Here is a 27,010-nt window from a genome sequence, read left to right on the forward strand (position 1 = left end):
GATAGGAAAACGCCAGAGATTCTGAGGCTGTGCCTCCACTAATATCCTTGTCGTAAAGGTATGTTCAAGAAACAAAAACTGGGTATTAAATCAGCTCCGGCCTGCTGAAGGAAAAGAACTATTAAAGGGATTATGAAATTAACCATTGTAAAAAGACCACACAGTAAAAGGTAGATTGCCATAGCAACTTGACCATAGTAACAAGAACTCAATCCAGGACAACTAGAGATGTTTGCACATCCGCCTACTTAATGAGATTAAAGCACGGATAATTCTATTAATTGTGGATTGTATTTAGAGGAACTTATTGCCGCCCATCTCTGGGGTGTTGTTCATAATTTTAAAGTTCAACAGGAGTTAGATGTGGAGAGAGACTTGTCTTTTACCTCGTCGCCAGTGAGGTGGCTCGAGACAGACACTGGAGACTCCCAGAAATATTGATGAAAGGGAAAGGTAGTTAGATAACAGGCACAGAACACACGTCTTTACACTTCAGCTCGCTGGTCCACACTGCCCAGGGTCCTGCTCCCAGGGCCCCGCTGGTCCACACTGCCCAGGGTCCTGCTCCCAGGGCCCCGTTGGTCCACACTGCCCAGGGTCCTGCTCCCAGGGCCCTGCTGGTCCACACTGCCCAGGGTCCTGCTCCCAGGGCCCTGCTGGTCCACACTGCCCAGGGTCCTGCTCCCAGGGCCCCGCTGGTCCACACTGCCCAGGGTCCTGCTCCCAGGGCCCCGCTGGTCCACACTGCCCAGGGTCCAGTTCCCAGGGCCCCACTGGTCCACACTGCCCAGGGTCCTGCTCCCAGGGCCCCGCTGGTCCACACTGCCCAGGGTCCTGCTCCCAGGGCCCTGCGCAAACTCCCCATTGGCTGGGGTTCACGAGCTCCCATGCGACTGGCTCTGAGCTGGTCAGGTGGTCTGAGGAGCCACGCCCCCTTAAAGAAGCCACGCTACCACTACATGATCATGGCTCACCCTCTATCTCAACGCCATACTCCCGCGCTCTCCCAATACTTCTCCACATCTGTTGAGTCTAAAAATCCATTTCTTTCTTAAGTATTTTCAGTGGCTTGGCTTCCAGAGCTTACTGTCAAAGAGAATTCCGCAGGTTTAACATCCTCCAAGTGGAACAATTTCTCCTCATCTCAGTCCTAAATGTCCTACCCCCGCATCCTGAGACTGTAGCCCCTGTTCTAGACCCCCCTCCTCCGTGTTCAGAGGAAACACGCCTGCTCCCAGTCTGTCCAGCCCTGTCACAATTATGCGTCTCAATTAGATCCCCTCGCATTCTTCTCAATTCCAGTAACTACAGGCCCAGTTGATCCAATCGCTCTTTATACGACAATCCTGTCACCAGTACCACCATCATCATCTTGGGGTTGATCATCGACCAGAAGCTTGGATTAGCCATATAAATACCGTGGCTACAAGAGCAGGTCAGAGGTGTATAACTCACCTTCTGACTCCACAAAGCCTGTTCACCATCTACAAGGAATGTAGTGGAATACTCCCCACTTGCCTGGTTCAGTGCAGCTCCAACAACACTCAAGAAGCTCGACACCATCCAGGACAAAGCAGCCCCGCTTGATCGGCACTCCGTCCACCACCTTCAACATGCACTCCCTCCAGTCACCATGCCCAGTGGCAGGCCTGTGTACCATCTACAAGATGCACTACAGCAACTCACCAAGGATCCTGCAAAGGTACCTTGCAAACTCACAAACTCCGCCATCTGGAAGGACAAGAGCAGCAGATACCTGGGAACCCCACCCCCTGGAGGTTCCCCTCCGAGTCACTCACCACCCTGACTTGGAAATATATCGGCCGTTCCTTCACCGTCGCTGGGTCATAATCCTGGAACTCCCTCCCTAACAGCACTGTGGGTGTACCTACACCACATGGACTGCAGCGGTTCCAGAAGGCAGCTCACCCCCACCTTCTCAAGGGGCAATTAGAGATGGGCAATAAATGCTGGATTAACCAGCGACGTCCACATCCCGTGAAGCAATACAAAATCAACTTTTCCCGTTTGTAATAAATCAGTTGTTTACTTTATAGTTTGTGCCCGAAGTTTCTTTAAGGAACAAAATCTCATTACGTTAAATACAAAATTCCGAGTGTAAAAAGACATTTCCCCAAATTCAGGTGTAAGATGACATCGCATGTTTTGTCTCATTATGCTGAACATTAAAAGCGATCAGGAAGATGGAAGGAAAGGTACTGGGGGCCGACAGAGAGAAGCCCGGCACAGTGCCCGCTGCTGGAGTTGTTTATTATCCCCTCATTTGGATGCGGTCTGCGAGCTCACTAACTGGAAGCAGCCGAGGTGAGGGCTGTAAAAGACTTTATTGACTTTAAAGGTTTTAAACCCAGGAGCAACAATGCGCTTGGAAAATCCGATATATTTGTCACACTTGGTACACACGCCAGCTGCAGTTTAATGCAGGAAAATATGAAGTGCTTCTCTTTGGGGAGACAGCATGGAGGCGGTGTGATCGAAATGGTGCTGTTTGGCCAGGTGCCAGAGCACAGGGTCGGGCCAAGCTGATGTGGTGGTTGAGAATGTGTGTAAGGTACACGACTTAGTAAACAATAATAATATTATTTATTATCACAAATAGGTTTACATTAACACTGCAATTAGTTACTGTGAAGGGGCAGCACGGTGGCCCAGTGGTTAGCACTGCTGCCTCACGGCGCCGAGGTCCCAGGTTCGATCCCGGCTCTGGGTCACTGTCCGTGTGGAGTTTGCACATTCTCCCCGTGTTTGCGTGGGTTTCACCCCCACAACCCAAAGATGTGCAGGGTAGGTGGATTGGCCGCGCTAAATTGCCCCTTAATTGGAAAAAAAATAATTGGGTACTCTAAAATTAAAAAAATAAAGTTACTGTGAAAATCCCCTAGTCGCCACATTCCGGCGCCTGTTCGGGTACACAGAGGGAGAATTCAGAATGTCCAGATTACCTAACAGCACGTCTTTCGGGACTTGTGGGAGGAAACCGGAGCACCCGGAGGAAACCCAGGCAGAATGTGCAGACTCCGCACAGACAGTGACCCAAGCCGGGAATCGAACCTGGGACCCTGGTGCTGTGAAGCAACAGTGCTAACCACTGTGCCACCGTGCCGCCCATAGGGGCATTGAAGACAAAAATGAGGAGGTCGTACAAAACCTGCAGGAGCTGGTGGCGCAGTGGAAATATCACTGGATGAGGATTCCACAGGCTTTAGGGAACATGGTTTCAAATCCCATCACAGCAATATTTAAATTAAATTAATAAAATAAAATGGAATTGACGACCTTTGCAACGAACACCGATTGTTGTGGAGACCCATCTGGGTCACTAATGTCCTTTAGGGAAGGAAATCTGCCGTCCTTACCCGGTCTGGCCTACATGTGATTCCAGATCCACAGCAATGATTCTTAACTGTCCTCTGAATTGACCGAGCGAGACACTCAATTGAAGGGCAATTAGGGATGGGCAATAAATGCTGGGCCTTGCCCAGTGCCATCCACATCCCATGAAAGAATAAAGAAAACCTTTACAATTCACCATTAGACCTTTGCTCGAGTAATTCTGGAAGGGTGGCAAAGGCTGAGAGAAGTTGCAGAGGATGGTACCACGGGCCAGAGACTTTAGTGACTGAAGAAGCTGGGATTGTATTCCTTTGAGCAGAGAAGCTTAATGGGATAATTAATCGAGGTTTTGAAAATTCCGAAGGTATTTGATTCTGCAAGTCAGGATAAAACATTTCCCTTGGGAATTGAGTCAGACATCAGAGGCCAGAGATTGAAAATAATTGGCCAAGGAGCATAGAACATAAAACATAGAAACATACAGTGCAGAAGGAGGCCATTCGGCCCATCGAGTCTGCACCGACCCACTTAAGCCCTCACTTCCACCCTATCCCCGTAACCCAATAACCCCTCCAAACCATTTTGGACATTAAGGGCAATTTATCACGGCCAATCCACCTAACCTGCACGTCTTTGGACTGTGGGAGGAAACCGGAGCACCCGGAGGAAACCCACGCAGGCACGGGGAGAACGTGCAGACTCCGCACAGACAGTGACCCAGCAGGGAATCGAACCTGGGACCCTGGAGCTGTGAAGCCACAGTGCTATCCACTTGTGCTACCGTGCTGGAAGGAGAAGGGAAATGAGGGAAAATGTCTTCAAGCAGTGGTTGTTAAGGTGTGGAGCGCACTATCAGAGAGTGACTCAGATCCCAGAAGGTGGATTGGACATGCAGTCGGAGGGGATTCACTAGTAAGAATATGTTGAGAAAGCGTGACTAATTCGGATGGTTCTTTCATGGGGTAGCATGAGGACAAGGGGCTGAATGGCCACCAGGCCTAAGAATCAATAACTTACCATCTCCAACTTGTCCACTTTCAGACGAAAGCTGGGATTGAGGGACAATGACCTCCCTCGGACAGCAGGGCTTTGTGTCCAGGCAGGAGTCACACTAACTGCAGGAAAAGTTAGCAAAGCATTGAGTTACAATTTACATTAATGATGCTGTTTTCCAGTCTGATTCTGACCGGAACTGTTTCCCCCCACCAGGACACTGCTAAACCTCTGCTGCAGGAATGCAGGAAGCGGCATGGAAAACCTTGGGACAGGAGGGGGCGGGGTGGTTCGGCATTTGTATGTGATTATGGGATCTTGCTGTGCAAACATTTTTTCCCATATTTCATTTATTGACTGTACTTCAGAATCATGAGCTGCAAATTAGCTGTCCTAGTGCCAACCATCTTCAGCTGCTTCATCAATGACCTCCCTTCCACTATAAGGTCAGAAGTGGGGATGTTTGCAGGTGACGCACAATGTTCAACACCATTGGCGACTCCTCAGATAATGAAGCAGCCCATGTCCAAGATGTGGAGAATCTCCAGGCTCGGGCTGACAAGTGACAAGTTACATTCATGTCACACAAGTGCCAGGCAATGGCCATCTCCTACAAGAGAGGATCTAACCACCACCCCTTGACATTCAATAGCATTACCATCGCTGAATCCCCCACAATCAACATCCTGGGAGTTACCATTGATCAGAAACTGAACTGGACCCAGCCACATTAATACTGTGGCTACCAGGGCAGGTCAAAGGCTAGGAATTCCTATGGTGAGTAACTCACCTCTTGACCCCCCCAAAGCTTGTCCACCATCTACAAGACACAAGTCAGGAGTGTGATGGATTCTCCCACTCGCCTGGATGAGCGCAGCTCCAACAACACTCAAGAAGTTCGACACCATCCAGAACAAAGGAACCCCCTTTCTACAAACATTCACTCCCTCCACCATCGACGCACAGTGGCAGCCGTGTGTACCGCAAGATGCCCTGCAGGAACTCACCAATGTTCCTCCGACAGCACCTTCCAAACCCACGCCCAGCACCATCCAGAAGGACAAGAGCAGCAGATACCTGGGAACCCCACCACCTGGAGGTTCCCCTCCAAGTCACGCACCATCCCGACTTGGAAATATATCTCCGCTCCTTCACTGTCGCTGGGGCAACATCCTGGAACTCCCTCCCTAACAACACTATGGGTGTACCTACACCACAGGGACTGCAGCGGTTCCAGAAGGCAGCTCACCCCCACCTTCTAAAGGGCAGCTAGGGATGTGCAATAAATGCCGGTCTAACCAGCGAACACCCAGACTGTAAAAATTAATTGAAAATAAATAACTTTAAGAAGTGCGAGGTTGTGAACACAACTATAGTGATGGGCAACCTGGGCCAGTGAGTGGGCAACCTGGGCCAGTGAGTGGGCAACCTGGGCCAGTGATGGGCATCCTGGGCCAGTGAGTGGGCAGTCTGGGCCAGTGATGGGCAGCCTGGGCCAGTGAGTGGACAACCTGGGCCAGTGAGTGGGCAACCTGGGCCAGTGATGGGCAGCCTGGGCCAGTGATGGGCAACCTGGGCCAGTGATGGGCAACCTGGGCCAGTGAGTGGGCAACCTGGGCCAGTGATGGGCAACCTGGGCCAGTGATGGGCAACCTGGGCCAGTGATGGGCAACCTGGGCCAGTAAGTTGGCAACCTGGGCCAGTGATAGGCAGCCTGGGCCAGTGATAGGCAATCTAGGCCAGTATGTGGGCAACCTGGGCCAGTGATGGGCAACCTGGGCCAGTGATGGGCAACCTGGGCCAGTGAGTGGGCAACCTGGGCCAGTGATGGGCAACCTGGGCCAGTGAGTGAGCAGCCTGGGCCAGTGAGTGGGCAGCCTGGGCCAGTGATGGGCAACCTGGGCCAGTGATGGGCAACCTGGGCCAGTAAGTGGGCAACCTGGGCCAGTGATGGGCAACCTGGGCCAGTGAGTGAGCAGCCTGGGCCAGTGAGTGGGCAGCCTGGGCCAGTGATGGGCAACCTGGGCCAGTAAGTGGGCAACCTGGGCCAGTGATGGGCAACCTGGGCCAGTGAGTGGGCAACCTGGGCCAGTGATGGGCAGCCTGGGCCAGTGATGGGCAACCTGGGCCAGTATGTGGGCAACCTGGGCCAGTGATGGGCAACCTGGGCCAGTGATGGGCAACCTGGGCCAGTAAGTGGGCAACCTGGGCCAGTGATGGGCAACCTGGGCCAGTGAGTGAGCAGCCTGGGCCAGTGAGTGGGCAGCCTGGGCCAGTGATGGGCAACCTGGGCCAGTAAGTGGGCAACCTGGGCCAGTGATGGGCAACCTGGGCCAGTGAGTGGGCAACCTGGGCCAGTGATGGGCAGCCTGGGCCAGTGATGGGCAACCTGGGCCAGTGATGGGCAACCTGGGCCAGTGATGGGCAACCAGGGCCAGTGAGTGGGCAACCTGGGCCAGTGATGGGCAACCTGGGCCAGTGATGGGCAACCTGGGCCAGTAAGTGGGCAACCTGGGCCAGTGATAGGCAACCTGGGCCAGTAAGTGGGCAACCTGGGCCAGTGATGGGCAACCTGGGCAAGTGAGTGGGCAACCTGGGCCAGTGAGTGGGCAGCCTGGGCCAGTGATGGGCAACCTGGGCAAGTAAGTGGGCAACCTGGGCCAGTGATAGGCAACCTGGGCCAGTGATGGGCAACCTGGGCCAGTGAGTGGGCAGCCTGGGCCAGTGAGTGGGCAGCCTGGGCCAGTGATGGGCAACCTGGGCCAGTGATGGGCAACCTGGGTCAGTGATGGGCAACCTGGGCCAGTGAGTGGGCAGCCTGGGCCAGTGAGTGGGCAGCCTGGGCCAGTGAGTGGGCAGCCTGGGCCAGTGATGGGCAGCCTGGGCAAGTGATGGGCAGCCTGGGCCAGTGATGGGCAGCCTGGGCCAGTGATGGGCAGCCTGGGCCAGTGATGGGCAGCCTGGGGCAGTGATGGGCAGCCTGGGCCAGTGATGGGCAACCTGGGCCAGTGATGGGCAACCTGAGCCAGTGAATGGGCAACCTGGGCACGTGATGGGCAACCTGGGCCAGTGAGTGGGCAACCTGGGCCAGTGATGGGCAACCTGGGCCAGTGAGTGGGCAACCTGGGCCAGTGAGTGGGCAACCTGGGCCAGTGATGGGCAACCTGGGCCAGTGAGTGGGCAACCTGGGCCAGTGAGTGGGCAGCCTGGGCCAGTGATGGGCAGCCTGGGCCAGTGATGAGCAGCCTGGGCCAGTGATGGGCAACCTGAGCCAGTGAATGGGTAACCTGGGCCAGTGATGGGCAACCTGGGCACGTGATGGGCAACCTGGGCCAGTGAGTGGGCAACCTGGGCCAGTGATGGGCAACCTGGGCCAGTAAGTGGGCAACCTGGGCCAGTGATAGGCAGCCTGGGCCAGTGATAGGCAATCTAGGCCAGTATGTGGGCAACCTGGGCCAGTGATGGGCAACCTGGGCCAGTGATGGGCAACCTGGGCCAGTAAGTGGGCAACCTGGGCCAGTGATGGGCAACCTGGGCCAGTGAGTGAGCAGCCTGGGCCAGTGAGTGGGCAGCCTGGGCCAGTGATGGGCAACCTGGGCCAGTAAGTGGGCAACCTGGGCCAGTGATGGGCAACCTGGGCCAGTGAGTGGGCAACCTGGGCCAGTGAGTGGGCAGCCTGGGCCAGTGAGTGGGCAGCCTGGGCCAGTGATGGGCAGCCTGGGCCAGTGATGGGCAGCCTGGGCCAGTGATGGGCAACCTGGGCCAGTGAATGGGCAACCTGGGCCAGTGATGGGCAACCTGGGCCAGTGATGGGCAACCTGGGCCAGTAAGTGGGCAACCTGGGCCAGTGATGGGCAGCCTGGGCCAGTGATGGGCAACCTGGGCCAGTGATGGGCAACCTGGGCCAGTGATGGGCAACCAGGGCCAGTGAGTGGGCAACCTGGGCCAGTGATGGGCAACCTGGGCCAGTGATGGGCAACCTGGGCCAGTAAGTGGGCAACCTGGGCCAGTGATAGGCAACCTGGGCCAGTAAGTGGGCAACCTGGGCCAGTGATGGGCAACCTGGGCAAGTGAGTGGGCAACCTGGGCCAGTGAGTGGGCAGCCTGGGCCAGTGATGGGCAACCTGGGCAAGTAAGTGGGCAACCTGGGCCAGTGATAGGCAGCCTGGGCCAGTGATGGGCAACCTGGGCCAGTAAGTGGGCAACCTGGGCCAGTGATGGGCAACCTGGGCCAGTGAGTGGGCAACCTGGGCCAGTGAGTGGGCAGCCTGGGCCAGTGAGTGGGCAGCCTGGGCCAGTGATGGGCAGCCTGGGCAAGTGATGGGCAGCCTGGGCCAGTGATGGGCAGCCTGGGCCAGTGATGGGCAGCCTGTGCCAGTGATGGGCAACCTGGGCCAGTGATGGGCAACCTGAGCCAGTGAATGGGCAACCTGGGCACGTGATGGGCAACCTGGGCCAGTGAGTGGGCAACCTGGGCCAGTGATGGGCAACCTGGGCCAGTGAGTGGGCAACCTGGGCCAGTGAGTGGGCAACCTGGGCCAGTGATGGGCAACCTGGGCCAGTGAGTGGGCAACCTGGGCCAGTGAGTGGGCAGCCTGGGCCAGTGATGGGCAGCCTGGGCCAGTGATGAGCAGCCTGGGCCAGTGATGGGCAACCTGAGCCAGTGAATGGGTAACCTGGGCCAGTGATGGGCAACCTGGGCCAGTGATGGGCAACCTGGGCCAGTAAGTGGGCAACCTGGGCCAGTGATGGGCAGCCTGGGCCAGTGATGGGCAACCTGGGCCAGTTATGGCCAACCTGGGCCAGTGATGGGCAACCTGGGCCAGTGATGGGCACCCAGGGCCAGTGAGTGGGCAACCTGGGCCAGTGATGGGCAACCTGGGCCAGTGATGGGCAACCTGGGCCAGTAAGTGGGCAACCTGGGCCAGTTATAGGCAACCTGGGCCAGTAAGTGGGCAACCTGGGCCAGTGATGGGCAACCTGGGCCAGTGATGGGCAACCTGGGCCAGTAAGTGGGCAACCTGGGCCAGTGATGGGCAACCTGGGCCAGTGAGTGGGCAGCCTGGGCCAGTGAGTGGGCAGCCTGGGCCAGTGATGGGCAACCTGGGCCAGTAAGTGGGCAACCTGGGCCAGTGATGGGCAACCTGGGTCAGTGATGGGCAACCTGGGCCAGTGAGTGGGCAACCTAGGCCAGTGAGTGGGCAGCCTGGGCCAGTGAGTGGGCAGCCTGGGCCAGTGATTGTCAGCCTGGGCAAGTGATGGGCAGCCTGGGCCAGTGATGGGCAGCCTGGGCCAGTGATGGGCAACCTGAGCCAGTGAATGGGCAACCTGGGCACGTGATGGGCAACCTGGGCCAGTGAGTGGGCAACCTGGGCCAGTGATGGGCAACCTGGGCCAGTGAGTGGGCAACCTGGGCCAGTGAGTGGGCAACCTGGGCCAGTGATGGGCAACCTGGGCCAGTGAGTGGGCAACCTGGGCCAGTGTTGGGCAACCTGGGCCAGTGATGGGCAACCTGAGTAAGTGAGTGGGCAACCTGGGCACGTGATGGGCAACCTGGGCTAGTGATGGGCAGCCTGGGCCATTGAGTGGGCAACCTGGGCCAGTGATGGGCAACCTGGGCCAGTGAGTGGGCAACCTGGGCCAGTGAGTGGGCATGCTGGGCCAATGATGGGCAACCTGGGCCAGCGATGGATAGCCTCGGCCAGTGAGTGGGCAGCCTGGGCCAGTGAGTGGGCAACCTGGGCCAGTGAGTGGGCAACCTGGGCCAGTGATGGGCAGCCTGGACCAGTGATGGGCAACCTGGGCCAGTGATGGGCAGCCTGGGCCAGTGATGGGCAGCCTGGGCCAGTGATGGGCAACCTGGGCCAGTGATGGGCAGCCTGGGCCAGTGTTGGGCAGCCTGGGCCAGTGATTGGCAACCTGGGCCAGTGATGGGCAACCTGGGCCAGTGGGTGGGCAGCCTGAGCCAGTGGGTGGCAGCCTGGGCCAGTGATGGGGAACCTGGGCCAGTGATGGGCAACCTGGGCCAGTGATGGGCAACCTGGGCCAGTGGGTGGCAGCCTGGGCCAGTGATGGGGAACCTGAGCCAGTGATGGGCAACCTGGGCCAGTGGGTGGCAGCCTGGGCCAGTGATGGGGAACCTGAGCCAGCGATGGGCAGCCTGGGCCAGTGATGGGCAGCTTGGGCCAGTGATGGGCAACCTGGGCCAGTGATGGGCAGCCTGGGCCAGTGATGGGCAACCTGAGCCAGCGATGGGCAGCCTGGGCCAGTGATGGGCAACCTGAGCCAGCGATGGGCAGCCTGGGCCAGTGATGGGCAACCTGGGCCAGTGAGTGGGTCGCATGAGTGGCCCTCCGTCATCTCAGTGGGCCACAGGATTGAAATCGGCATGTTCACTAACCATGCCCCCAAGAATTAGATTAAATACATTTAATACACGGGCAATATTTCATCAGGAGTTGCAGAAATGCTTCATCGTGTTGAAGAGGGGGGAGGGAGCGGCCTGAGAGGAAGTCAATACAGTTATACAAAGAAATAACTGCACAGAGAATATAGAAACAACAGCAATCTAACTTCAACGGCTAAACTACAGAGCGTTTACTGGTTAAGCCAAAAGTGAGAAATAATAAACATTAAAAATTAATAAACATGAATAAAGATAAACAATAATAATAAAAATAATTAACAAAAATAAGCAACACCCCGGGCACAGCGCCAGGGACACGGGTTAACACTGCTGTCTCACAGTGTCAGGGACCTGGGTTAACACTGCTGTCTCACAGCTCCAGGGACCCGGGTTAACACTGCTGTCTCACAGTGCCAGGGACCCGGGTTAACACTGCTGTCTCACAGTGCCAGGGACCTGGGTTAACACTGCTGCCTCACAGCGCCAGGGACCCGGGTTAACACTGCTGTCTCACTGTGCCAGGGACCCGAGTTAGCACTGCTGCCTCACAGTGCCAGGGACTCGGGTTAACACTGCTGCCTCACAGCGCCAGGGACCCGAGTTAGCACTGCTGCCTCACAGTGCCAGGGACCCGAGTTAGCACTGCTGCCTCACAGCGCCAGGGACCCGGGTTAACACTGCTGTCTCACAGTGCCAGGGACCCGAGTTAGCACTGCTGCCTCACAGTGCCAGGGACTCGGGTTAACACTGCTGCCTCACAGCGCCAGGGACCCGAGTTAGCACTGCTGCCTCACAGTGCCAGGGACCCGAGTTAGCACTGCTGCCTCACAGTGCCAGGGACCCGGGTTAACACTGCTGTCTCAGCGCCAGGGACCCGGGTTAACACTGCTGCCTCACAGCGCCAGGGACCCGAGTTAGCACTGCTGCCTCACAGTGCCAGGGACCCGGGTTAACACTGCTGTCTCAGCGCCAGGGACCCGGGTTAACACTGCTGCCTCACAGGGCCAGGGACCCGGGTTAGCACTGCTGCCTCACAATGCCAGGGACCCGGGTTAGCACTGCTGTCTCACAGCTCCAGGGACCCGGGTTAACACTGCTGTCTCATAGTGCCAGGGACCCGAGTTAGCACTGCTGTCTCACAGTGCCAGGGACCCGGGGAAACACTGCTGTCTCACAGCTCCAGGGACCCGGGTTAACACTGCTGCCTCACAGCGCCAGGGACCCGAGTTAGCACTGCTGTCTCAGCGCCAGGGACCGGGTTAACACTTCTGTCTCACAGTGCCAGGGACCCGGGTTAACACTGCTGTCTCAGCGCCAGGGACCGGGTTAACACTGCTGTCTCACAGTGCCACGGACCCGGGTTAACACTGCTGTCTCACAGTCTCAGGGACCGGGTTAACACTGCTGTCTCACAGTGCCACGGACCCGGGTTAACACTGCTGTCTCACAGTCTCAGGGAGCCGGGTTAACACTGCTGTCTCACAGCGCCAGGGACCCGGGTTAACAATGCTGTCTCACAGTGCCAGGGACCCGGGTTAACACTGCTGTCTCATAGTGCCAGGGACCCGGGTTAACACTGCTGTCTCCCAGTGCCAGGGACCCGGGTTAACACTGCTGCCTTGCTGTGCCAGGGACCCGGGTTAACACTGCTGTCTCACAGTGCCAGGGACCCGGGTTAGCACTGCTGTCTCACAGTGCCAGAGATCCGGGTTAGCACTGCTGTCTCACAGTGCCAGGGACCCGGGTTAACACTGTTGTCTCACAGTGCCAGGGACCCGAGTTAACACTGCTATCTCACAGTGCCAGGGACCCGGGTTATCACTGCTGTCTCAAAGTACCGGGACCCGGGTTAACACTGCTGTCTCACAGTGCCAGGGACCCAGGTTAACCCTGCTGTCTCACAGTGCCAGGGACCCGGGTTAACACTGCTGTCTCAGTGCCAGGGACACGGGTTAACACTGCTGCCTCACAGCGCCAGGGACCCGGGTTAACACTGCTGTCTCACAGTGCCAGGTACCCGGGTTAGCACTGCTGCCTCACAGCTCCAGGGACCCGGGTTAGCACTGCTGCCTCACAGCTCCAGGGACCCGGGTTAGCACTGCTGCCTCACAGCGCCAGGGACGCGGGTTAACACTGCTGTCTCACAGTGCCAGGGACCCGGGTTAACACTGCTGTCTCAAAGCGCCAGGGACCCGGGTTAACACTGCTGTCTCACTGAGCCAGGGACCCGGGTTAACACTGCTGCCTCACAGCGCCAGGGACCCGAGTTAGCACTGCTGCCTCACAGTGCCAGGGACCCGGGTTAACACTGCTGTCTCAGCGCCAGGGACCGGGTTAACACTGCTGTCTCACAGTGCACGGACCCGGGTTAACACTGCTGTCTCACAGTGCCAGGGACCCGGGTTAACACTGCTGTCTCACAGTGTCAGGCACCCGGGTTAACACTGCTGTCTCACAGTGTCAGGGACCTGGGTTAACACTGCTGTCTCACAGTGTCAGGGACCCGGGTTAACACTGCTGTCTCACAGCGCCAGGGACCCGGGTTAGCACTGCTGTCTCACAGCGCCAGGGACCCGGGTTAACACTGCTGTCTCACAGTGCCAGGGACCCGGGTTAACACTGCTGTCTCACAGTGCCAGGGACCTGGGTTAACACTGCTGTCTCACAGTGCCAGGGACCCGGGTTAACACTGCTGCCTTGCTGTGCCAGGGACCCAGGTTAACACTGCTGTCTCACAGTGCCAGGGACCCGGGTTAACACTGCTGTCTCACAGTGCCAGGGACCGGCTTAGCACTGCTGCCTCACAGTGCCAGGCACCCGGGTTAGCACTGCTGCCTCACAGCGCCAGGGACCCGGGGTAACACTGCTGTCTCACAGTGCCAGGGACCCGGGTTAACACTGCTGTCTCACAGTGCCAGGGACCCGAGTTAGCACTGCTGTCTCACAGTGCCAGGGACCCGTGTTAACACTGGTGTCTCACAGTGCCAGGGACCCGAGTTAGCACTGCTCTCTCACAGTGCCAGGGACCCGGGTTAACACTGCTGCCTCCCAGTGCCAGGGACCCGGTTTAACACTGCTGCCTCACAGCCCCAGGGACCCGGGTTAACACTGCTGTCTCACAGTGCCAGGGACCTGGCTTAGCACTGCTGCCTCATAGTGCCAGGCACCCGGGTTAGCACTGCTGCCTCACAGTGCCAGGGACCCGGGTTAGCACTGCTGTCTCACTGTGCCAGGAACCCGGGTTAACACTGCTGTCTCACAGCGCCAGGGACCCGGGTTAACACTGCTGTCTCACTGTGCCAGGGACCCGGGTTAACACTGCTGCCTTGCTGTGCCAGGGACCCGGGTTAACACTGCTGTCTCACAGTGCCAGGGACCCGGGTTAGCACTGCTGTCTCACAGTGCCAGAGACCCGGGTTAGCACTGCTGTCTCACAGTGCCAGGGACCCGGGTTAACACTGCTGGCTCACAGTGCCAGGGACCCGAGTTAACACTGCTATCTCACAGTGCCAGGGACCCGGGTTATCACTGCTGTCTCACAGTACAGGGACCCGGGTTAACACTGCTGTCTCACAGTGCCAGGGACCCAGGTTAACCCTGCTTTCTCACAGTGCCAGGGATCCGGGTTAACACTGCTGTCTCAGTGCCAGGGACACGGGTTAACACTGCTGCCTCACAGCGCCAGGGACCCGGGTTAACACTGCTGTCTCACAGTGCCAGGGACCCGGGTTAGCACTGCTGCCTCACAGCTCCAGGGACCCGGGTTAGCACTGCTGCCTCACAGCTCCAGGGACCCGGGTTAGCACTGCTGCCTCACAGCGCCAGGGACGCGGGTTAACACTGCTGTCTCACAGTGCCAGGGACCCGAGTTAACACTGCTATCTCACAGTGCCAGGGACCCGGGTTAACACTGCTGTCTCAAAGCGCCAGGGACCCGGGTTAACACTGCTGTCTCACTGAGTCAGGGACCTGGGTTAACACTGCTGCCTCACAGCGCCAGGGACCCGATTAGCACTTCTGCCTCACAGCTCCAGGGACCCGGGTTAACACTGCTGTCTCACAGTGTCAGGCACCCGGGTTAGCACTGCTGCCTCACAGCTCCAGGGACCCGGGTTAGCACTGCTGCCTCACAGCGCCAGGGACACGGGTTAACACTGCTGTCTCACAGTGCCAGGGACCCGAGTTAACACTGCTATCTCACAGTGCCAGGGACCCGGGTTAACACTGCTGTCTCAAAGCGCCAGGGACCCGGGTTAACACTGCTGTCTCACTGAGCCAGGGACCCGGGTTAACACTGCTGCCTCGCAGCGCCAGGGACCCGAGTTAGCACTGCTGCCTCACAGTGCAAGGGACCCGGGCTAACACTGCTGTCTCAGCGCCAGGGACCGGGTTAACACTGCTGTCTCACAGTGCCACGGACCCGGGTTAACACTGCTGTCTCACAGTCTCAGGGACCCGGGTTAACACTGCTGTCTCACAGTGTCAGGGACCTGGGTTAACACTGCTGTCTCACAGTGTCAGGGACCCGGGTTAACACTGCTGTCTCACAGCGCAAGGGACCCGGGTTAACACTGCTGTCTCTCAGTGCCAGGGACCCCGGTTAACACTGCTGTCTCATAGTGCCAGGGACCCGGGTTAACACTGCTGTCTCACAGTGCCAGGGACCCGGGTTAGCACTGCTGTCTCACAGTGCCAGAGACCCGGGTTAGCACTGCTGTCTCACAGTGCCAGGGACCCGGGTTAACACTGCTGTCTCACAGTGCCAGGGACCCGGGTTAGCACTGCTGTCTCACAGTGCCAGGGACCCGTGTTAACACTGGTGTCTCACAGTGCCAGGGACCCGAGTTAGCACTGCTCTCTCACAGTGCCAGGGACCCGGGTTAACACTGCTGTCTCACTGTGCCAGGGACCCGGGTTAACACTGCTGCCTCACAGCGCCAGGGACCTGGGTTAACACTGCAGTCTCACAGTGTCAGGGACCCGGGTTAGCACTGCTGTCTCACTGTGCCAGGGACCCGGGTTAACACTGCAGTCTCACAGTGTCAGGGACCCGGGTTAACACTGCTGTCTCACAGTGTCAGGGACCCGGGTTAACACTGCAGTCTCACAGTGTCAGGGACCAGGGTTAACACTGCTGCCTCACAGCGCCAGGGACCCGGGTTAACACTGCAGTCTCACAGTGTCAGGGACCCGGGTTAGCACTGCTGTCTCACAGTGTCAGGGACCCGGGTTAACACTGCTGTCTCACAGAGCCAGGGATCCCGGTTAGCACTGCTGCCTCAGTGTCAGGGACCCGGGTTAACACTGCTGCCTCACAGTGTTGGGGACCAGGGTTAACACTGCTGTCTCACAGAGCCAGGGACCCGGGTTAGCACTGCTGTCTCACAGAGCCAGGGACCCGGGTTAGCACTGCTGCCTCACAGCGCCAGTGTCCCAGGTTCAATTCCCGGCTTGGGTCACTGTCTGTGCGGAGACTGCACGTTCTCCCAGTATCTGTGTGGGTTTCCTCCGGGAGCTCCGGTTTCCTCCCACAGACGATAGGTTGGGTGGATTGGCCATGCTAAATTGTCCCTTAGTGTCCAGGAATGTGCAGGTTAGGTTACGGGGATAGGCTGGGGGGGGACATGGGTCGAGGGCCCATTCGAAGGGTCGGTACAGACTGGATGGGCCGAATGGCCTACGTCTGAGGGACAGGTTAGGGGCAGTAGTCCAATTAAGAATTCTATATAGTAATGCACGGAGTGTAAGCAATAAACTCAAGTTGCAGGCGCTAATACAAGTTGAATACGATGATGAGGTAGCTGTTACGGAGCCTTGGCTACAGGATGGTCAAGACTGGGAATTAAATAGCCCTGGTCATAAAATTGACAGGAGGGACAGAGAATATGGCAGAGGGGGTGGAGTAGCCTTACTGATTAGAGGTATTGTCACTCCAATAGTGTGTGTGGATGTAATGAGGGGAAAGCATCCAGTGGAAACCATATGGGTGGAACTGAGGAACAAAAAAGGATCTAAACCTGTAATGGGTGTTGTGTATCAACCTCTTGGCCGCAGTTCTGTAGTGCTAGATTGCAAAGAGGCAGAAATTAGGTGTAGCAAATGCAGAGTAGTATTAATGGGGATTTTACAAATAGATTTACAAACAGCAGACAAGGACTTGTCAGAAAGGTAGTGAATATCTGGAATGTGTTTCGGTTAGTTCCCTGCAGCAATATGTTCTAGATGCAACAAGGGGACAGGCAATATTAGATTTAGTTATGAGTGATGAGCCCAAATTAATTAGCAGCCTAACTGTCCGTGAACACTTATCCAATAGTGATCACAACATGATTGAATTCAGTGTAGGGTTAGAAAGTGAAAGGCATGGCTGGGATTCTCCAAAATCCGGGCTAAGTATTGACGCCGACGTAAAGACCGGAACGTTTCACGCCGGCGGCAACGGGCCTCTTGCCGCGGTTCAGTGGTGCGCAGGGGGCCAGCACGGTGCCGGAGTGCTGCACGCAGCTCCGTCACTGATACGTGGCCCTGCACCGCCGGCACTGGTGGAAGAGGCAGCCCACAGATGGCGGGGACACACCTGCTGGCTCCACCAAGCTGAACGCATTGTGAGGGGGCGGCAGGGACGCCTCCGCAATTCTCACTCCCACTTATGACCTGAAAATGCTCAGTTGCCAAGGCAACACGACGCTCTGAGTGATGTGGAAGATTTCTTGTTACCTGCAGACTGTCAGCTATTGATCTCGGCAAACTTGACAAAGGGAAGAGTGAGCGAGCTGTGATTTCCAGCAGCCTCTGCACAAACCTCAGCCACAAACATGGGATTACTTCATTGATTCAGCTCCTTTCAGCTGAAAGGAAAACACTCAATTCATTTCCTTTCATTACTTAGGAGCCTCGAGATTCTGCCTGTCATGTCAGCATCATTATTCAAATCTTCCTTGGTGATGAAGGACAAGAGACGAGGGCTATTGATGCAAAATGTTTGCCACTGTCACTCTCAAAGCATCAAATATTCAACAGGGAAGAAACATACAAGCTGGGAGAATCAGCACAGACTCTAACTTCCAGCAGAAAGACCGACTGTCAACATCCAAAATAGGCAACATCCACACGGTCGCCATCATACACTCCCAGGACACGGACAGCACGGGGTTAGATACAGAGTAAAGCTCCCTCTACACTGTCCCCATCAAACACTCCTTGGACAGGTACAGCACGGGGTTAGATACAGAGTAAAGCTCCCTCTACACTGTCCCCATCAAACACTCCCAGGGCAGGTACAGCATGGGGTTAGATATAGAGTAAAGCTCCCTCTACACTGCCTCCATCAAACACTCCCAGGACAGGTACAGCACGGGGTTAGATACAGAGTAAAGCTCCCTCTACACTGTCCTCATCAAACACTCCCAGGACAGGTACAGCACGGGGTTAGATACAGAGTAAAGTTCCCTCTACACTGTCCCCATCAAACACTCCCAGGACAGGTACAGCACGGGGTTAGATACAGAGTAAAGCTCCCTCTACACTGTCCCCATCATACACTCCCAGGACAGGTACAGCACGGGGTTAGATACAGAGTAAAGCTCCCACTCCACTGTCCCCATCAAACACTCCCAGGACAGGTACAGCATGGGGTTAGATACAGAGTAAAGCTCCCTCTACACTGCCCCATCAAACACTCCCAGGACATGTACAGCACGGGGTTAGATACAGAGTAAAGCTCCGTCTACACTGTCCCCATCAAACACTCCCAGGACAGGTACAGCACGGGGTTAGATAGAGTAAAGCTCCATCTACACTGTCCCCATCAAACAATCCCAGGACAGGTACAGCACGGGGTTAGATACAGAGTAAAGCTCCCTCGACACTGGCCCCATCAAACACTCCCAGGACAAGTACAGCACGGGGTTAGATACAGAGTAAAGCTCCCTCGACACTGTCCCCATCAAACACTCCAGGACAGGTACAGCACGGGGTTAGATACAGAGTAAAGCTCCCTCTACACTGTCCCAATCAAACACTCCGAGGACAGGTACAGCACGGGGTTAGATACAGAGTAAAGCTAGCTCTACACTGTCCCCATCAAACACTCCCAGGACAGGTACAGCACGGGGTTAGATACAGAGTAAAGCTCCCTCTACACTATCCCCATCAAACACTCCCAGGACAGATACAGCACGGGGTTAGATTCAGAGTAAAGCTCCCGCTACACTGTCCCCATCAAACACTCCCAGGACAGGTACAGCATGGAGTTAGATACAGAGTAAAGCTCCCTCTACATGTCCCCATCAAACATTCCCAGGACAGGTACAGCGCGGAGTTAGATACAGAGTAAAGCTCCCTCTACACTGTCCCCATCAAACACTCCCAGGACAGGTACAGCACGGGGTTAGATACAGAGTAAAGCTCCCTCTACACAGTCCCCATCAAACACTCCCAGGACAGGTACAGCACGGGGTTAGATACAGAGTAAAGCTCCCTCTACACTGTCCCCATCAAACACTCCCAGGACAGGTACAGCACGGGGTTAGATACAGAGTAAAGCTCCCTCTACACTGTCCCCATCAAACACTCCCAGGACAGGTACAGCACGGGGTTAGATACAGAGTAAAGCTCCCTCTACACTGTCCCCATCAAACACTCCCAGGACAGGTACAGTACAGGGTTAGATAAAGAGTAAAGCTCCCTCTACACTGTCCCCATCAAACACTCCCAGGACAGGTACAGCACGGGGTTAGATACAGAGTAAAGCTCCCTCTACACTGTCCCCATCAAAAACTCCCAGGACAGGTACAGCACAGGGTTAGATACAGAGTAAAGCTCCGTCTACACTGTCCTCATCAAACACTCCCTGGACAGGTACAGCACGGGGTTAGATACAGAGTAAAGCTCCCTCTACACTGTCCTCATCAAACACTCCCCGGACAGGTACAGCACGGGGTTAGATACAGAGTAAAGCTCCCTCTACACTGTCCTCATCAAACACTCCCCGGACAGGTACAGCACGGGGTTAGATACAGCGTAAAGCTCCCTCTACACTGTCCTCATCAAACACTCCCAGGACAGGTACAGCACGGGGTTAGATACAGAGTAAAGCTCCCTCTACACTGTCCTCATCAAACACTCCCCGGACAGGTACAGCACGGGGTTAGATACAGCGTAAAGCTCCCTCTACACTGTCCTCATCAAACACTCCCAGGACAGGTACAGCACGGGGTTAGATACAGAGTAAAGCTCCCTCTACACTGTCCCCATCAAACACTCCCAGGACAGGTACAGCACGGGGTTAGATACAGAGTAAAGCTCCCTCTACACTGTCCCCATCAAACACTCCCAGGACAGGTACAGTACAGGGTTAGATAAAGAGTAAAGCTCCCTCTACACTGTCCCCATCAAACACTCCCAGGACAGGTACAGCACGGGGTTAGATACAGAGTAAAGCTCCCTCTACACTGTCCCCATCAAACACTCCCAGGACAGGTACAGCACGGGGTTAGATACAGAGTAAAGCTCCCTCTACACTGTCCCCATCAAACACTCCCAGGACAGGTACAGTACAGGGTTAGATAAAGAGTAAAGCTCCCTCTACACTGTCCCCATCAAAAACTCCCAGGACAGGTACAGCACAGGGTTAGATACAGAGTAAAGCTCCGTCTACACTGTCCTCATCAAACACTCCCTGGACAGGTACAGCACGGGGTTAGATACAGAGTAAAGCTCCCTCTACACTGTCCTCATCAAACACTCCCCGGACAGGTACAGCACGGGGTTAGATACAGAGTAAAGCTCCCTCTACACTGTCCTCATCAAACACTCCCCGGACAGGTACAGCACGGGGTTAGATACAGCGTAAAGCTCCCTCTACACTGTCCTCATCAAACACTCCCAGGGCAGGTACAGCACGGGGTTAGATACAGAGTAAAGCTCCCTCTACACTGTCCCCATCAAACACTCCCAGGACAGGTACAGCACGGGGTTAGATACAGAGTAAAGCTCCCTCTACACTGTCCCCATCAAACACTCCCAGGACAGGTACAGTACAGGGTTAGATAAAGAGTAAAGCTCCCTCTACACTGTCCCCATCAAACACTCCCAGGACAGGTACAGCACGGGGTTAGATACAGAGTAAAGCTCCCTCTACACTGTCCCCATCAAAAACTCCCAGGACAGGTACAGCACGGGGTTAGATACAGAGTAAAGCACCGTCTACACTGTCCTCATCAAACACTCCCCGGACAGGTACAGCACGGGGTTAGATACAGAGTAAAGCTCCCTCTACACTGTCCTCATCAAACACTCCCCGGACATGTACAGCACGGGGTTAGATACAGAGTAAAGCTCCCTCTACACTGTCCTCATCAAACACTCCCCGGACAGGTACAGCACGGGGTTAGATACAGCGTAAAGCTCCCTCTACACTGTCCTCATCAAACACTCCCAGGACAGGTACAGCACGGGGTTAGATACAGAGTAAAGCTCCCTCTACACTGTCCCCATCAAACACTCCCAGGACAGGTACAGCACGGGGTTAGATACAGAGTAAAGCTGCCTCACCTATCTAACACTCTACTTCCTCACTGACTGATAAATATTGCTTCATTCGTTGAACCAATGAAGGGTCGGGTATCCTCCAGTTCAGGAACTTTCAGATTGTCAATGAAGGTAAATCACACAGTGCTAAAGATCACACAGTGCGAAAGGTCACACAGTGGTAAAGGTCACACAGTGCGAAAGGTCACACAGTGCGAAAGGTCACACAGTGCGAAAGGTCACACAGTGCGAAAGGTCACACAGTGCGAAAGGTCACACAGTGCGAAAGGCCACACAGTGCGAAAGGTCACACAGTGCTAAAGGTCACACAGTGCGAAAGGTCACACAGTGCAAAAGGTCACACAGTGCGAAAGGTCACACAGTGCGAAAGGTCACACAGTGCGAAAGGTCACACAGTGCGAAAGGTCACAGTGTGAAAGGTCACACCAAGATTGACTTTTAATGCCCTACAGACTGAAATAAAAAGAAATAATTTCCTCAGCTGCTCTTGTGACCTCAGGATGTCCCTAAGCAGTTTAGAGCCAATGAGATAGTTTCAAAGCCAGTTACTGTTATGCTGGGGGAAACCTTTACACAGCAAGATCCCCCAAAGAACACAGTGATGAGAATCTATTTCAGTGATGTTGATTGGCGGACACATACCAGCCAAGCCAGTGCTCTTTTCCATTGGAGAGGATAAGCGGGCATCATTCTGATTCAGAAACAAAGGGTTTTCCTATTCATTCGTGGGATGTGACCGTGTTGGCAAGGCAGGTATTTAGCGCCCACCTCCATTTGGACAGGGACTGCTTCAGTGTCTGAGGAGTTGTGAATGTTGCTGAACATTGTGCAGTCATCCGCAAACATCCCCACTTCTGACCTTGTGCTGGAAGGAAGGTAATTGATGAAGCAGCTGAAGATGACTGGGCCGAGGACACTGCCCTGGGGAACTCCTGCAGTGATGTCCTGGAGCTGAGATGATTGACCTCCAACTACCACAACCACCTTCCTTTGTGCCGGGTATGACTCCAACCAGCGGAGAGTTTCCCCCCTGATTCCCATTGACTCCAGTTTAGCTCGGGCTCCTTGATGCCAAACTCGGTCAAATGCTGCCTTGATGTCGAGGGCAGTCTCTCTTACCTCACCTCTGGCATTCAGCTCTTTGTCCATGTTTGAACCAAGGCTGTAATGAGGTCAGGAGCTGAGTGACCCTGGCAGAACTCAAACTGAGCGTCCGTGTGCAGGTTATTGCTTGATAGCACTGTTGATGACTACCTTCCATCACAGGACTACTCAATCAGTTGTACAGAATGGGAAGACCATAGAAAATAGGAGCAGGAGAAGGCCATTCAGCCCCTTCAGCCTGCTCCGCCATTCATTATGATCATGGCTGATCATCTAAATCAATAGCCTTATCCAGCCTTCCCCCTCATAATCCGGCCAAGTGCTGTATCTAACTGCTGCTCGAAAACACGTTTTGGCTTCAACTACTTCCTGTGGCAACAAATTCCACAGGCCGACCACTCTCTGGGTGTAGAAATTTCTCCTCTTCCCTGCCCTAAATGGCCTACCCTGTATCCTCAGACTGTGACCCCTGGTTCTGGACACCCCCACCATCGGGAACATCCTTCCTGCATCCTCCCTGTCTAGTCCTGTTAGGATTTTATAGGTTTCTATGAGGTTCCCCCCTCAATCTTCTGAAACTAGGATAGAATGGGGGGGGGGGGGGGGGGGCAATGATGGGGGAACTGGGAGAGATTGGTGGTGGCTGAGATTGGGGGAACTACAAGAGATTGGGGGATACTGCAGGAGATTGGTGGAGGTTAGTGAGAATTGGGGGGAACTGGGAACGGACTGGTGGAGCTGGGGGAGTATTGGAGGATTTGGGGGAGATTGGTGGGGTTAGGGAGTATTGGGGGGAGCTTGGGGAGATCAGGTGACTGGGGGGTGGGGGGGTGAGAAGGTTCTGAAGCCAGTTTTCTCTTGCTCAATCTTCCCAGAAGAGTTGGCCTGAGATGTTCCTTTGATAATAAACAGGATTTCTTTGTGAACATGCATCATATTCCACGGGATTTGGCGTGAAGTGCAAACACAGCAATGCTTACCCGTACAGGCGGCATCAGGAGAACTGTTGCTTGGTGACACCACAGGAGACTGGTCGGTCTTCTTACATCCGGACAAGCCCTAGGGAAGAAAACCATGGACAAAACATGGTGATAATACAGCCCTAGGTGCCCACCGTCAACAGCCCATTCAATAATTCTCAACACAACAATTCTCCACCGTACTAATCCCTTGAATTCACCTCTCCATTCTTTAAAAATCACCCACAGCTCTGACTGTAACCTCTCCATGTTCTCGTCACTCCCAACACTGACTGTACCCTCTCCGTATGCCCGTCACCCCCAACACTGACTGTACCCTCTCCATATTCCCATCACCCTCAGCTCTGACTGTACCCTCTCCGTATTCCCGTCACCCTCAACACTGACTGTACCCGCTCCGTCTTCCTGTCACCCCCAACACTGACTGTACCCTCTCCGTATTCCCGTCACCCTCAACACTGACTGTACCCTCTCCGTATTCCTGTCACCCCCTACACTGACTGTACCCTCTCCATGTTCGCGTCACCCCCAACACTGACTGTACCTATCCGTATTCCCGTCACCCTCAGCTCTGACTGTACCCTCTCCGTATTCCCATCATCCCCAACACTGACTGTACCCTCTCCATATTCCCGTCACCCCCAACACTGACTGTACCCTCTCCGTATTCCTGTCACCCTCAGCTCTGACTGTACCCGCTCTGTATTCCCGTCAACCCATCACTGACTGTACCCTCTCCGTATTCCCATCACCCCCAACACTGACTGTACCCTCTCCATATTCCCGTCACCCCAACACTGACTGTACCCTCTCCGTATTCCCGTCACCCTCAGCTCTGACTGTACCCTCTCCGTATTCCCGTCACACTCAGCACTGACTGTACCCTTTCCATATTCCCGTCACCCTCAGCTCTGACTGTACCCTCTCCGTATTCCCGTCACCCTCAACACTGACTGTACCCTCTCCGTATTCCCGTCACCCTCAGCTCTGACTGTACCCTCTCCATATTCCTGTCACCCCCAACACTGACTGTATCCTCTCCATAGTCCCGTCACCCTCAGCACTGACTGTACCCTCTCCATATTCCCGTCAACCCCAGCTCTGACTGTACCCTCTCCGTATTCCCATCACCCTCAACACTGTCTGTACCCTCTCCATAGCCTGTCACCCCCAGCTCTGACTGTACCCTCTCCATAGCCTGTCACCTCAGCTCTGACTGTACCCTCTCCATATTCCTGTCACCCCCAACACTGACTGTATCCTCTCCATAGTCCTGTCACCCTCAGCACTGACTGTACCCTCTCCATATTCCCGTCAACCCCAGCTCTGACTGTACCCTCTCCGTATTCCCATCACCCCCAGCTCTGACTGTACCCTCTCCATAGCCTGTCACCCCCAGCTCTGACTGTACCCTCTCCATAGCCTGTCACCCCCAGCTCTGACTGTACCCTCTCCATATTCCCGTCACACTCAGCACTGACTGTACCCTTTCCATATTCCCGTCAGCCTCAGCTCTGACTGTACCCTCTCCGTATTCCCGTCACCCTCAACACTGACTGTACCCTCTCCATATTCCCGTCACCCTCAGCTCTGACTGTACCCTCTCCATATTCCCGTCACCCTCAGCTCTGACTGTACCCTCTCCATATTCCCGTCTCCCTCAGCACTGACTGTACCCTCTCCATATTCCCGTCACCCACAGCTCTGACTGTACCCTCTCCATATTCCTGTCACCCCCAACACTGACTGTATCCTCTCCATATTCCCGTCACCCTCAGCACTGACTGTACCCTCCCCGTATTCCCGTCACCCTCAACACTGACTGTACCCTCCCCGTATTAACGTCACCCCCAGCTCTGACTGTACCCTCTCCGTATTCCCGTCACCCCCAACACTAACTGTACCCTCTCCATATTCCCGTCACCCCCAGCTCTGACTGTACCCTCTCCGTATTCCCATCACCCCCAGCTCTGACTGTACCCTCTCCGAATTCCCATCACCCCCAGCTTTGACGGTACCCTCTCCATAGCCTGTCACCCCCAGCTCTGACTGTACCCTCTCCATAGCCTGTCACCCCCAACACTGACTGTACCCTCTCCATAGCCTGTCACCCCCAGCTCTGACTGTACCCTCTCCATAGCCTGTCACCCCCAGCTCTGACTGTACCCTCTCCATAGCCTGTCACCCCCAGCTCTGACTGTACCCTCTCCATAGCCTGTCACCCCCAACACTGACTGTACACTCTCCGTATTCCTGTCACCCCCAGCTCTGACTGTACCCTCTCCCTGCTCTGGCCTTTACTTGATTTAGTCTTGCTGAAGTCATGTTCTCAGTTTCGGAGTGTGGACTCGATGCCATCCCTGGGTGGAGTCTCGGGGGCAGTGAGAGGAAGTTGAACCCTGACGTCTTCTTGCCGTTTGCTGCTCCAGTGGGAGTCGAGGGTGGCAAGGTACTGCGATGCGGTGGGTTACTGCCAGCATCAGGCTGAGGGCTCCTCCGCACAAACCCAATCTCCACTGTTCCCTCTGGCCTGAAACAGATACGTGAAGTTGCGCACTTAATAAAAAACATTTCAATGTTTTAATCTGTAGTAATGTTTTAAATCTCTCTATGAACAAGCCCAGGAATCTGTACAGCCATAGATCCAAGATATCAGCAGAGAATCAGCCATGATCCCATTGAATGGTGGAGCAGGTGGAGTGTGTATGTTTGTAATGTGACATGCTCTGACGGAGAATCGGACACGGATTTGAGATGGGAAAATATAAAAGGAAGTGTTGAAATGGCAGAGAAATAGGAGGAGACCATGGGGCCCTCGGGCCAGCTCCGCCATTCAGATCACTCACGGTTCACCTGCACATCACCTCCGGTTACCCACCTGTAAACCCCACCAGGTGTTCACAGCAACATCAACAAACCCAATCTGACTGCGAGGCACAGGAGATATTCAGACAGGAGACCAAAACCTGAGTCAAAGAGGAAAGCTTCAAAGAGCGTCTTCAATGAGAGAGAGGGAGAGAGACACTTGTGTGTTGACAGTGAACAAAGAAATGGTCGTCTCCCAAAGGGCAAGAAAGGGCAATATGTTCTGTGATAGTGGAGTCGGACACTTTAGGAACTTTCAAGTGGTTATTGGATAGGCACATGGAGCACACCAGAATGACAGGGAGTGGGATAGCTTGATCTTGGTTCCGGACAAAGCTCGGCACAACATCGAGGGCCGAACGGCCTGTTCTGTGCTGTAATGTTCTATGTTCTAAAGAGGTAAGGCCAGGGTTCAATTGTGTGTAAATGCACAGAGTATGGGCAACTGGAAACAGAAAGTGTTCTAAGGGGATATGACATCGTCGTATTGACAGCAACATGGCTCAAGCCAGAGGGACTGGATACTGAACATCCGGGGTTTAGCAGGACCAGGGTGGGTAAAAAGGGTGGAGATGTAGCAGTCTCGCTCAGAGATAGTGGGCGAGATTCTCCGACCCCCCCCGCGGGTAGGGGAGAATCCAGGCAAGTATCAGAGCTCCTGGACAAGTTGCTGTTCCTGAATCAGAATCGCTGTGGTTGGAGGTGAGAAACAGGAAGGAGCGGTGACTGTGTTTGGGTTTTATTATAGACCCCCAAA

The 27,010-nt window shown here is 55.2% G+C and overlaps 1 protein-coding gene across 4 annotated transcripts in view; it reads right to left on the reverse strand.

Moving 5' to 3' along the window:
• stxbp4 (syntaxin binding protein 4) overlaps positions 1-27,010 on the reverse strand; it is a 346,204-nt gene that overhangs the window by 154,439 nt on the left and 164,755 nt on the right. For all 4 annotated transcript variants that reach the window (XM_072483831.1, XM_072483829.1, XM_072483830.1 and 1 more), the window contains 3 exons: positions 25,690-25,918; positions 23,389-23,467; positions 4,372-4,469 (listed from right to left, as the gene is read on the reverse strand). In XM_072483831.1, the coding sequence (XP_072339932.1) occupies positions 4,372-4,469; positions 23,389-23,467; positions 25,690-25,918 (406 nt within the window). The remainder of the gene's footprint in view (positions 1-4,371; positions 4,470-23,388; positions 23,468-25,689; positions 25,919-27,010) is intronic.

Source organism: Scyliorhinus torazame, chromosome 18 (genome assembly GCF_047496885.1).
Source record: "Scyliorhinus torazame isolate Kashiwa2021f chromosome 18, sScyTor2.1, whole genome shotgun sequence".
NCBI classification, from domain to species: Eukaryota; Metazoa; Chordata; class Chondrichthyes; order Carcharhiniformes; family Scyliorhinidae; genus Scyliorhinus; species Scyliorhinus torazame.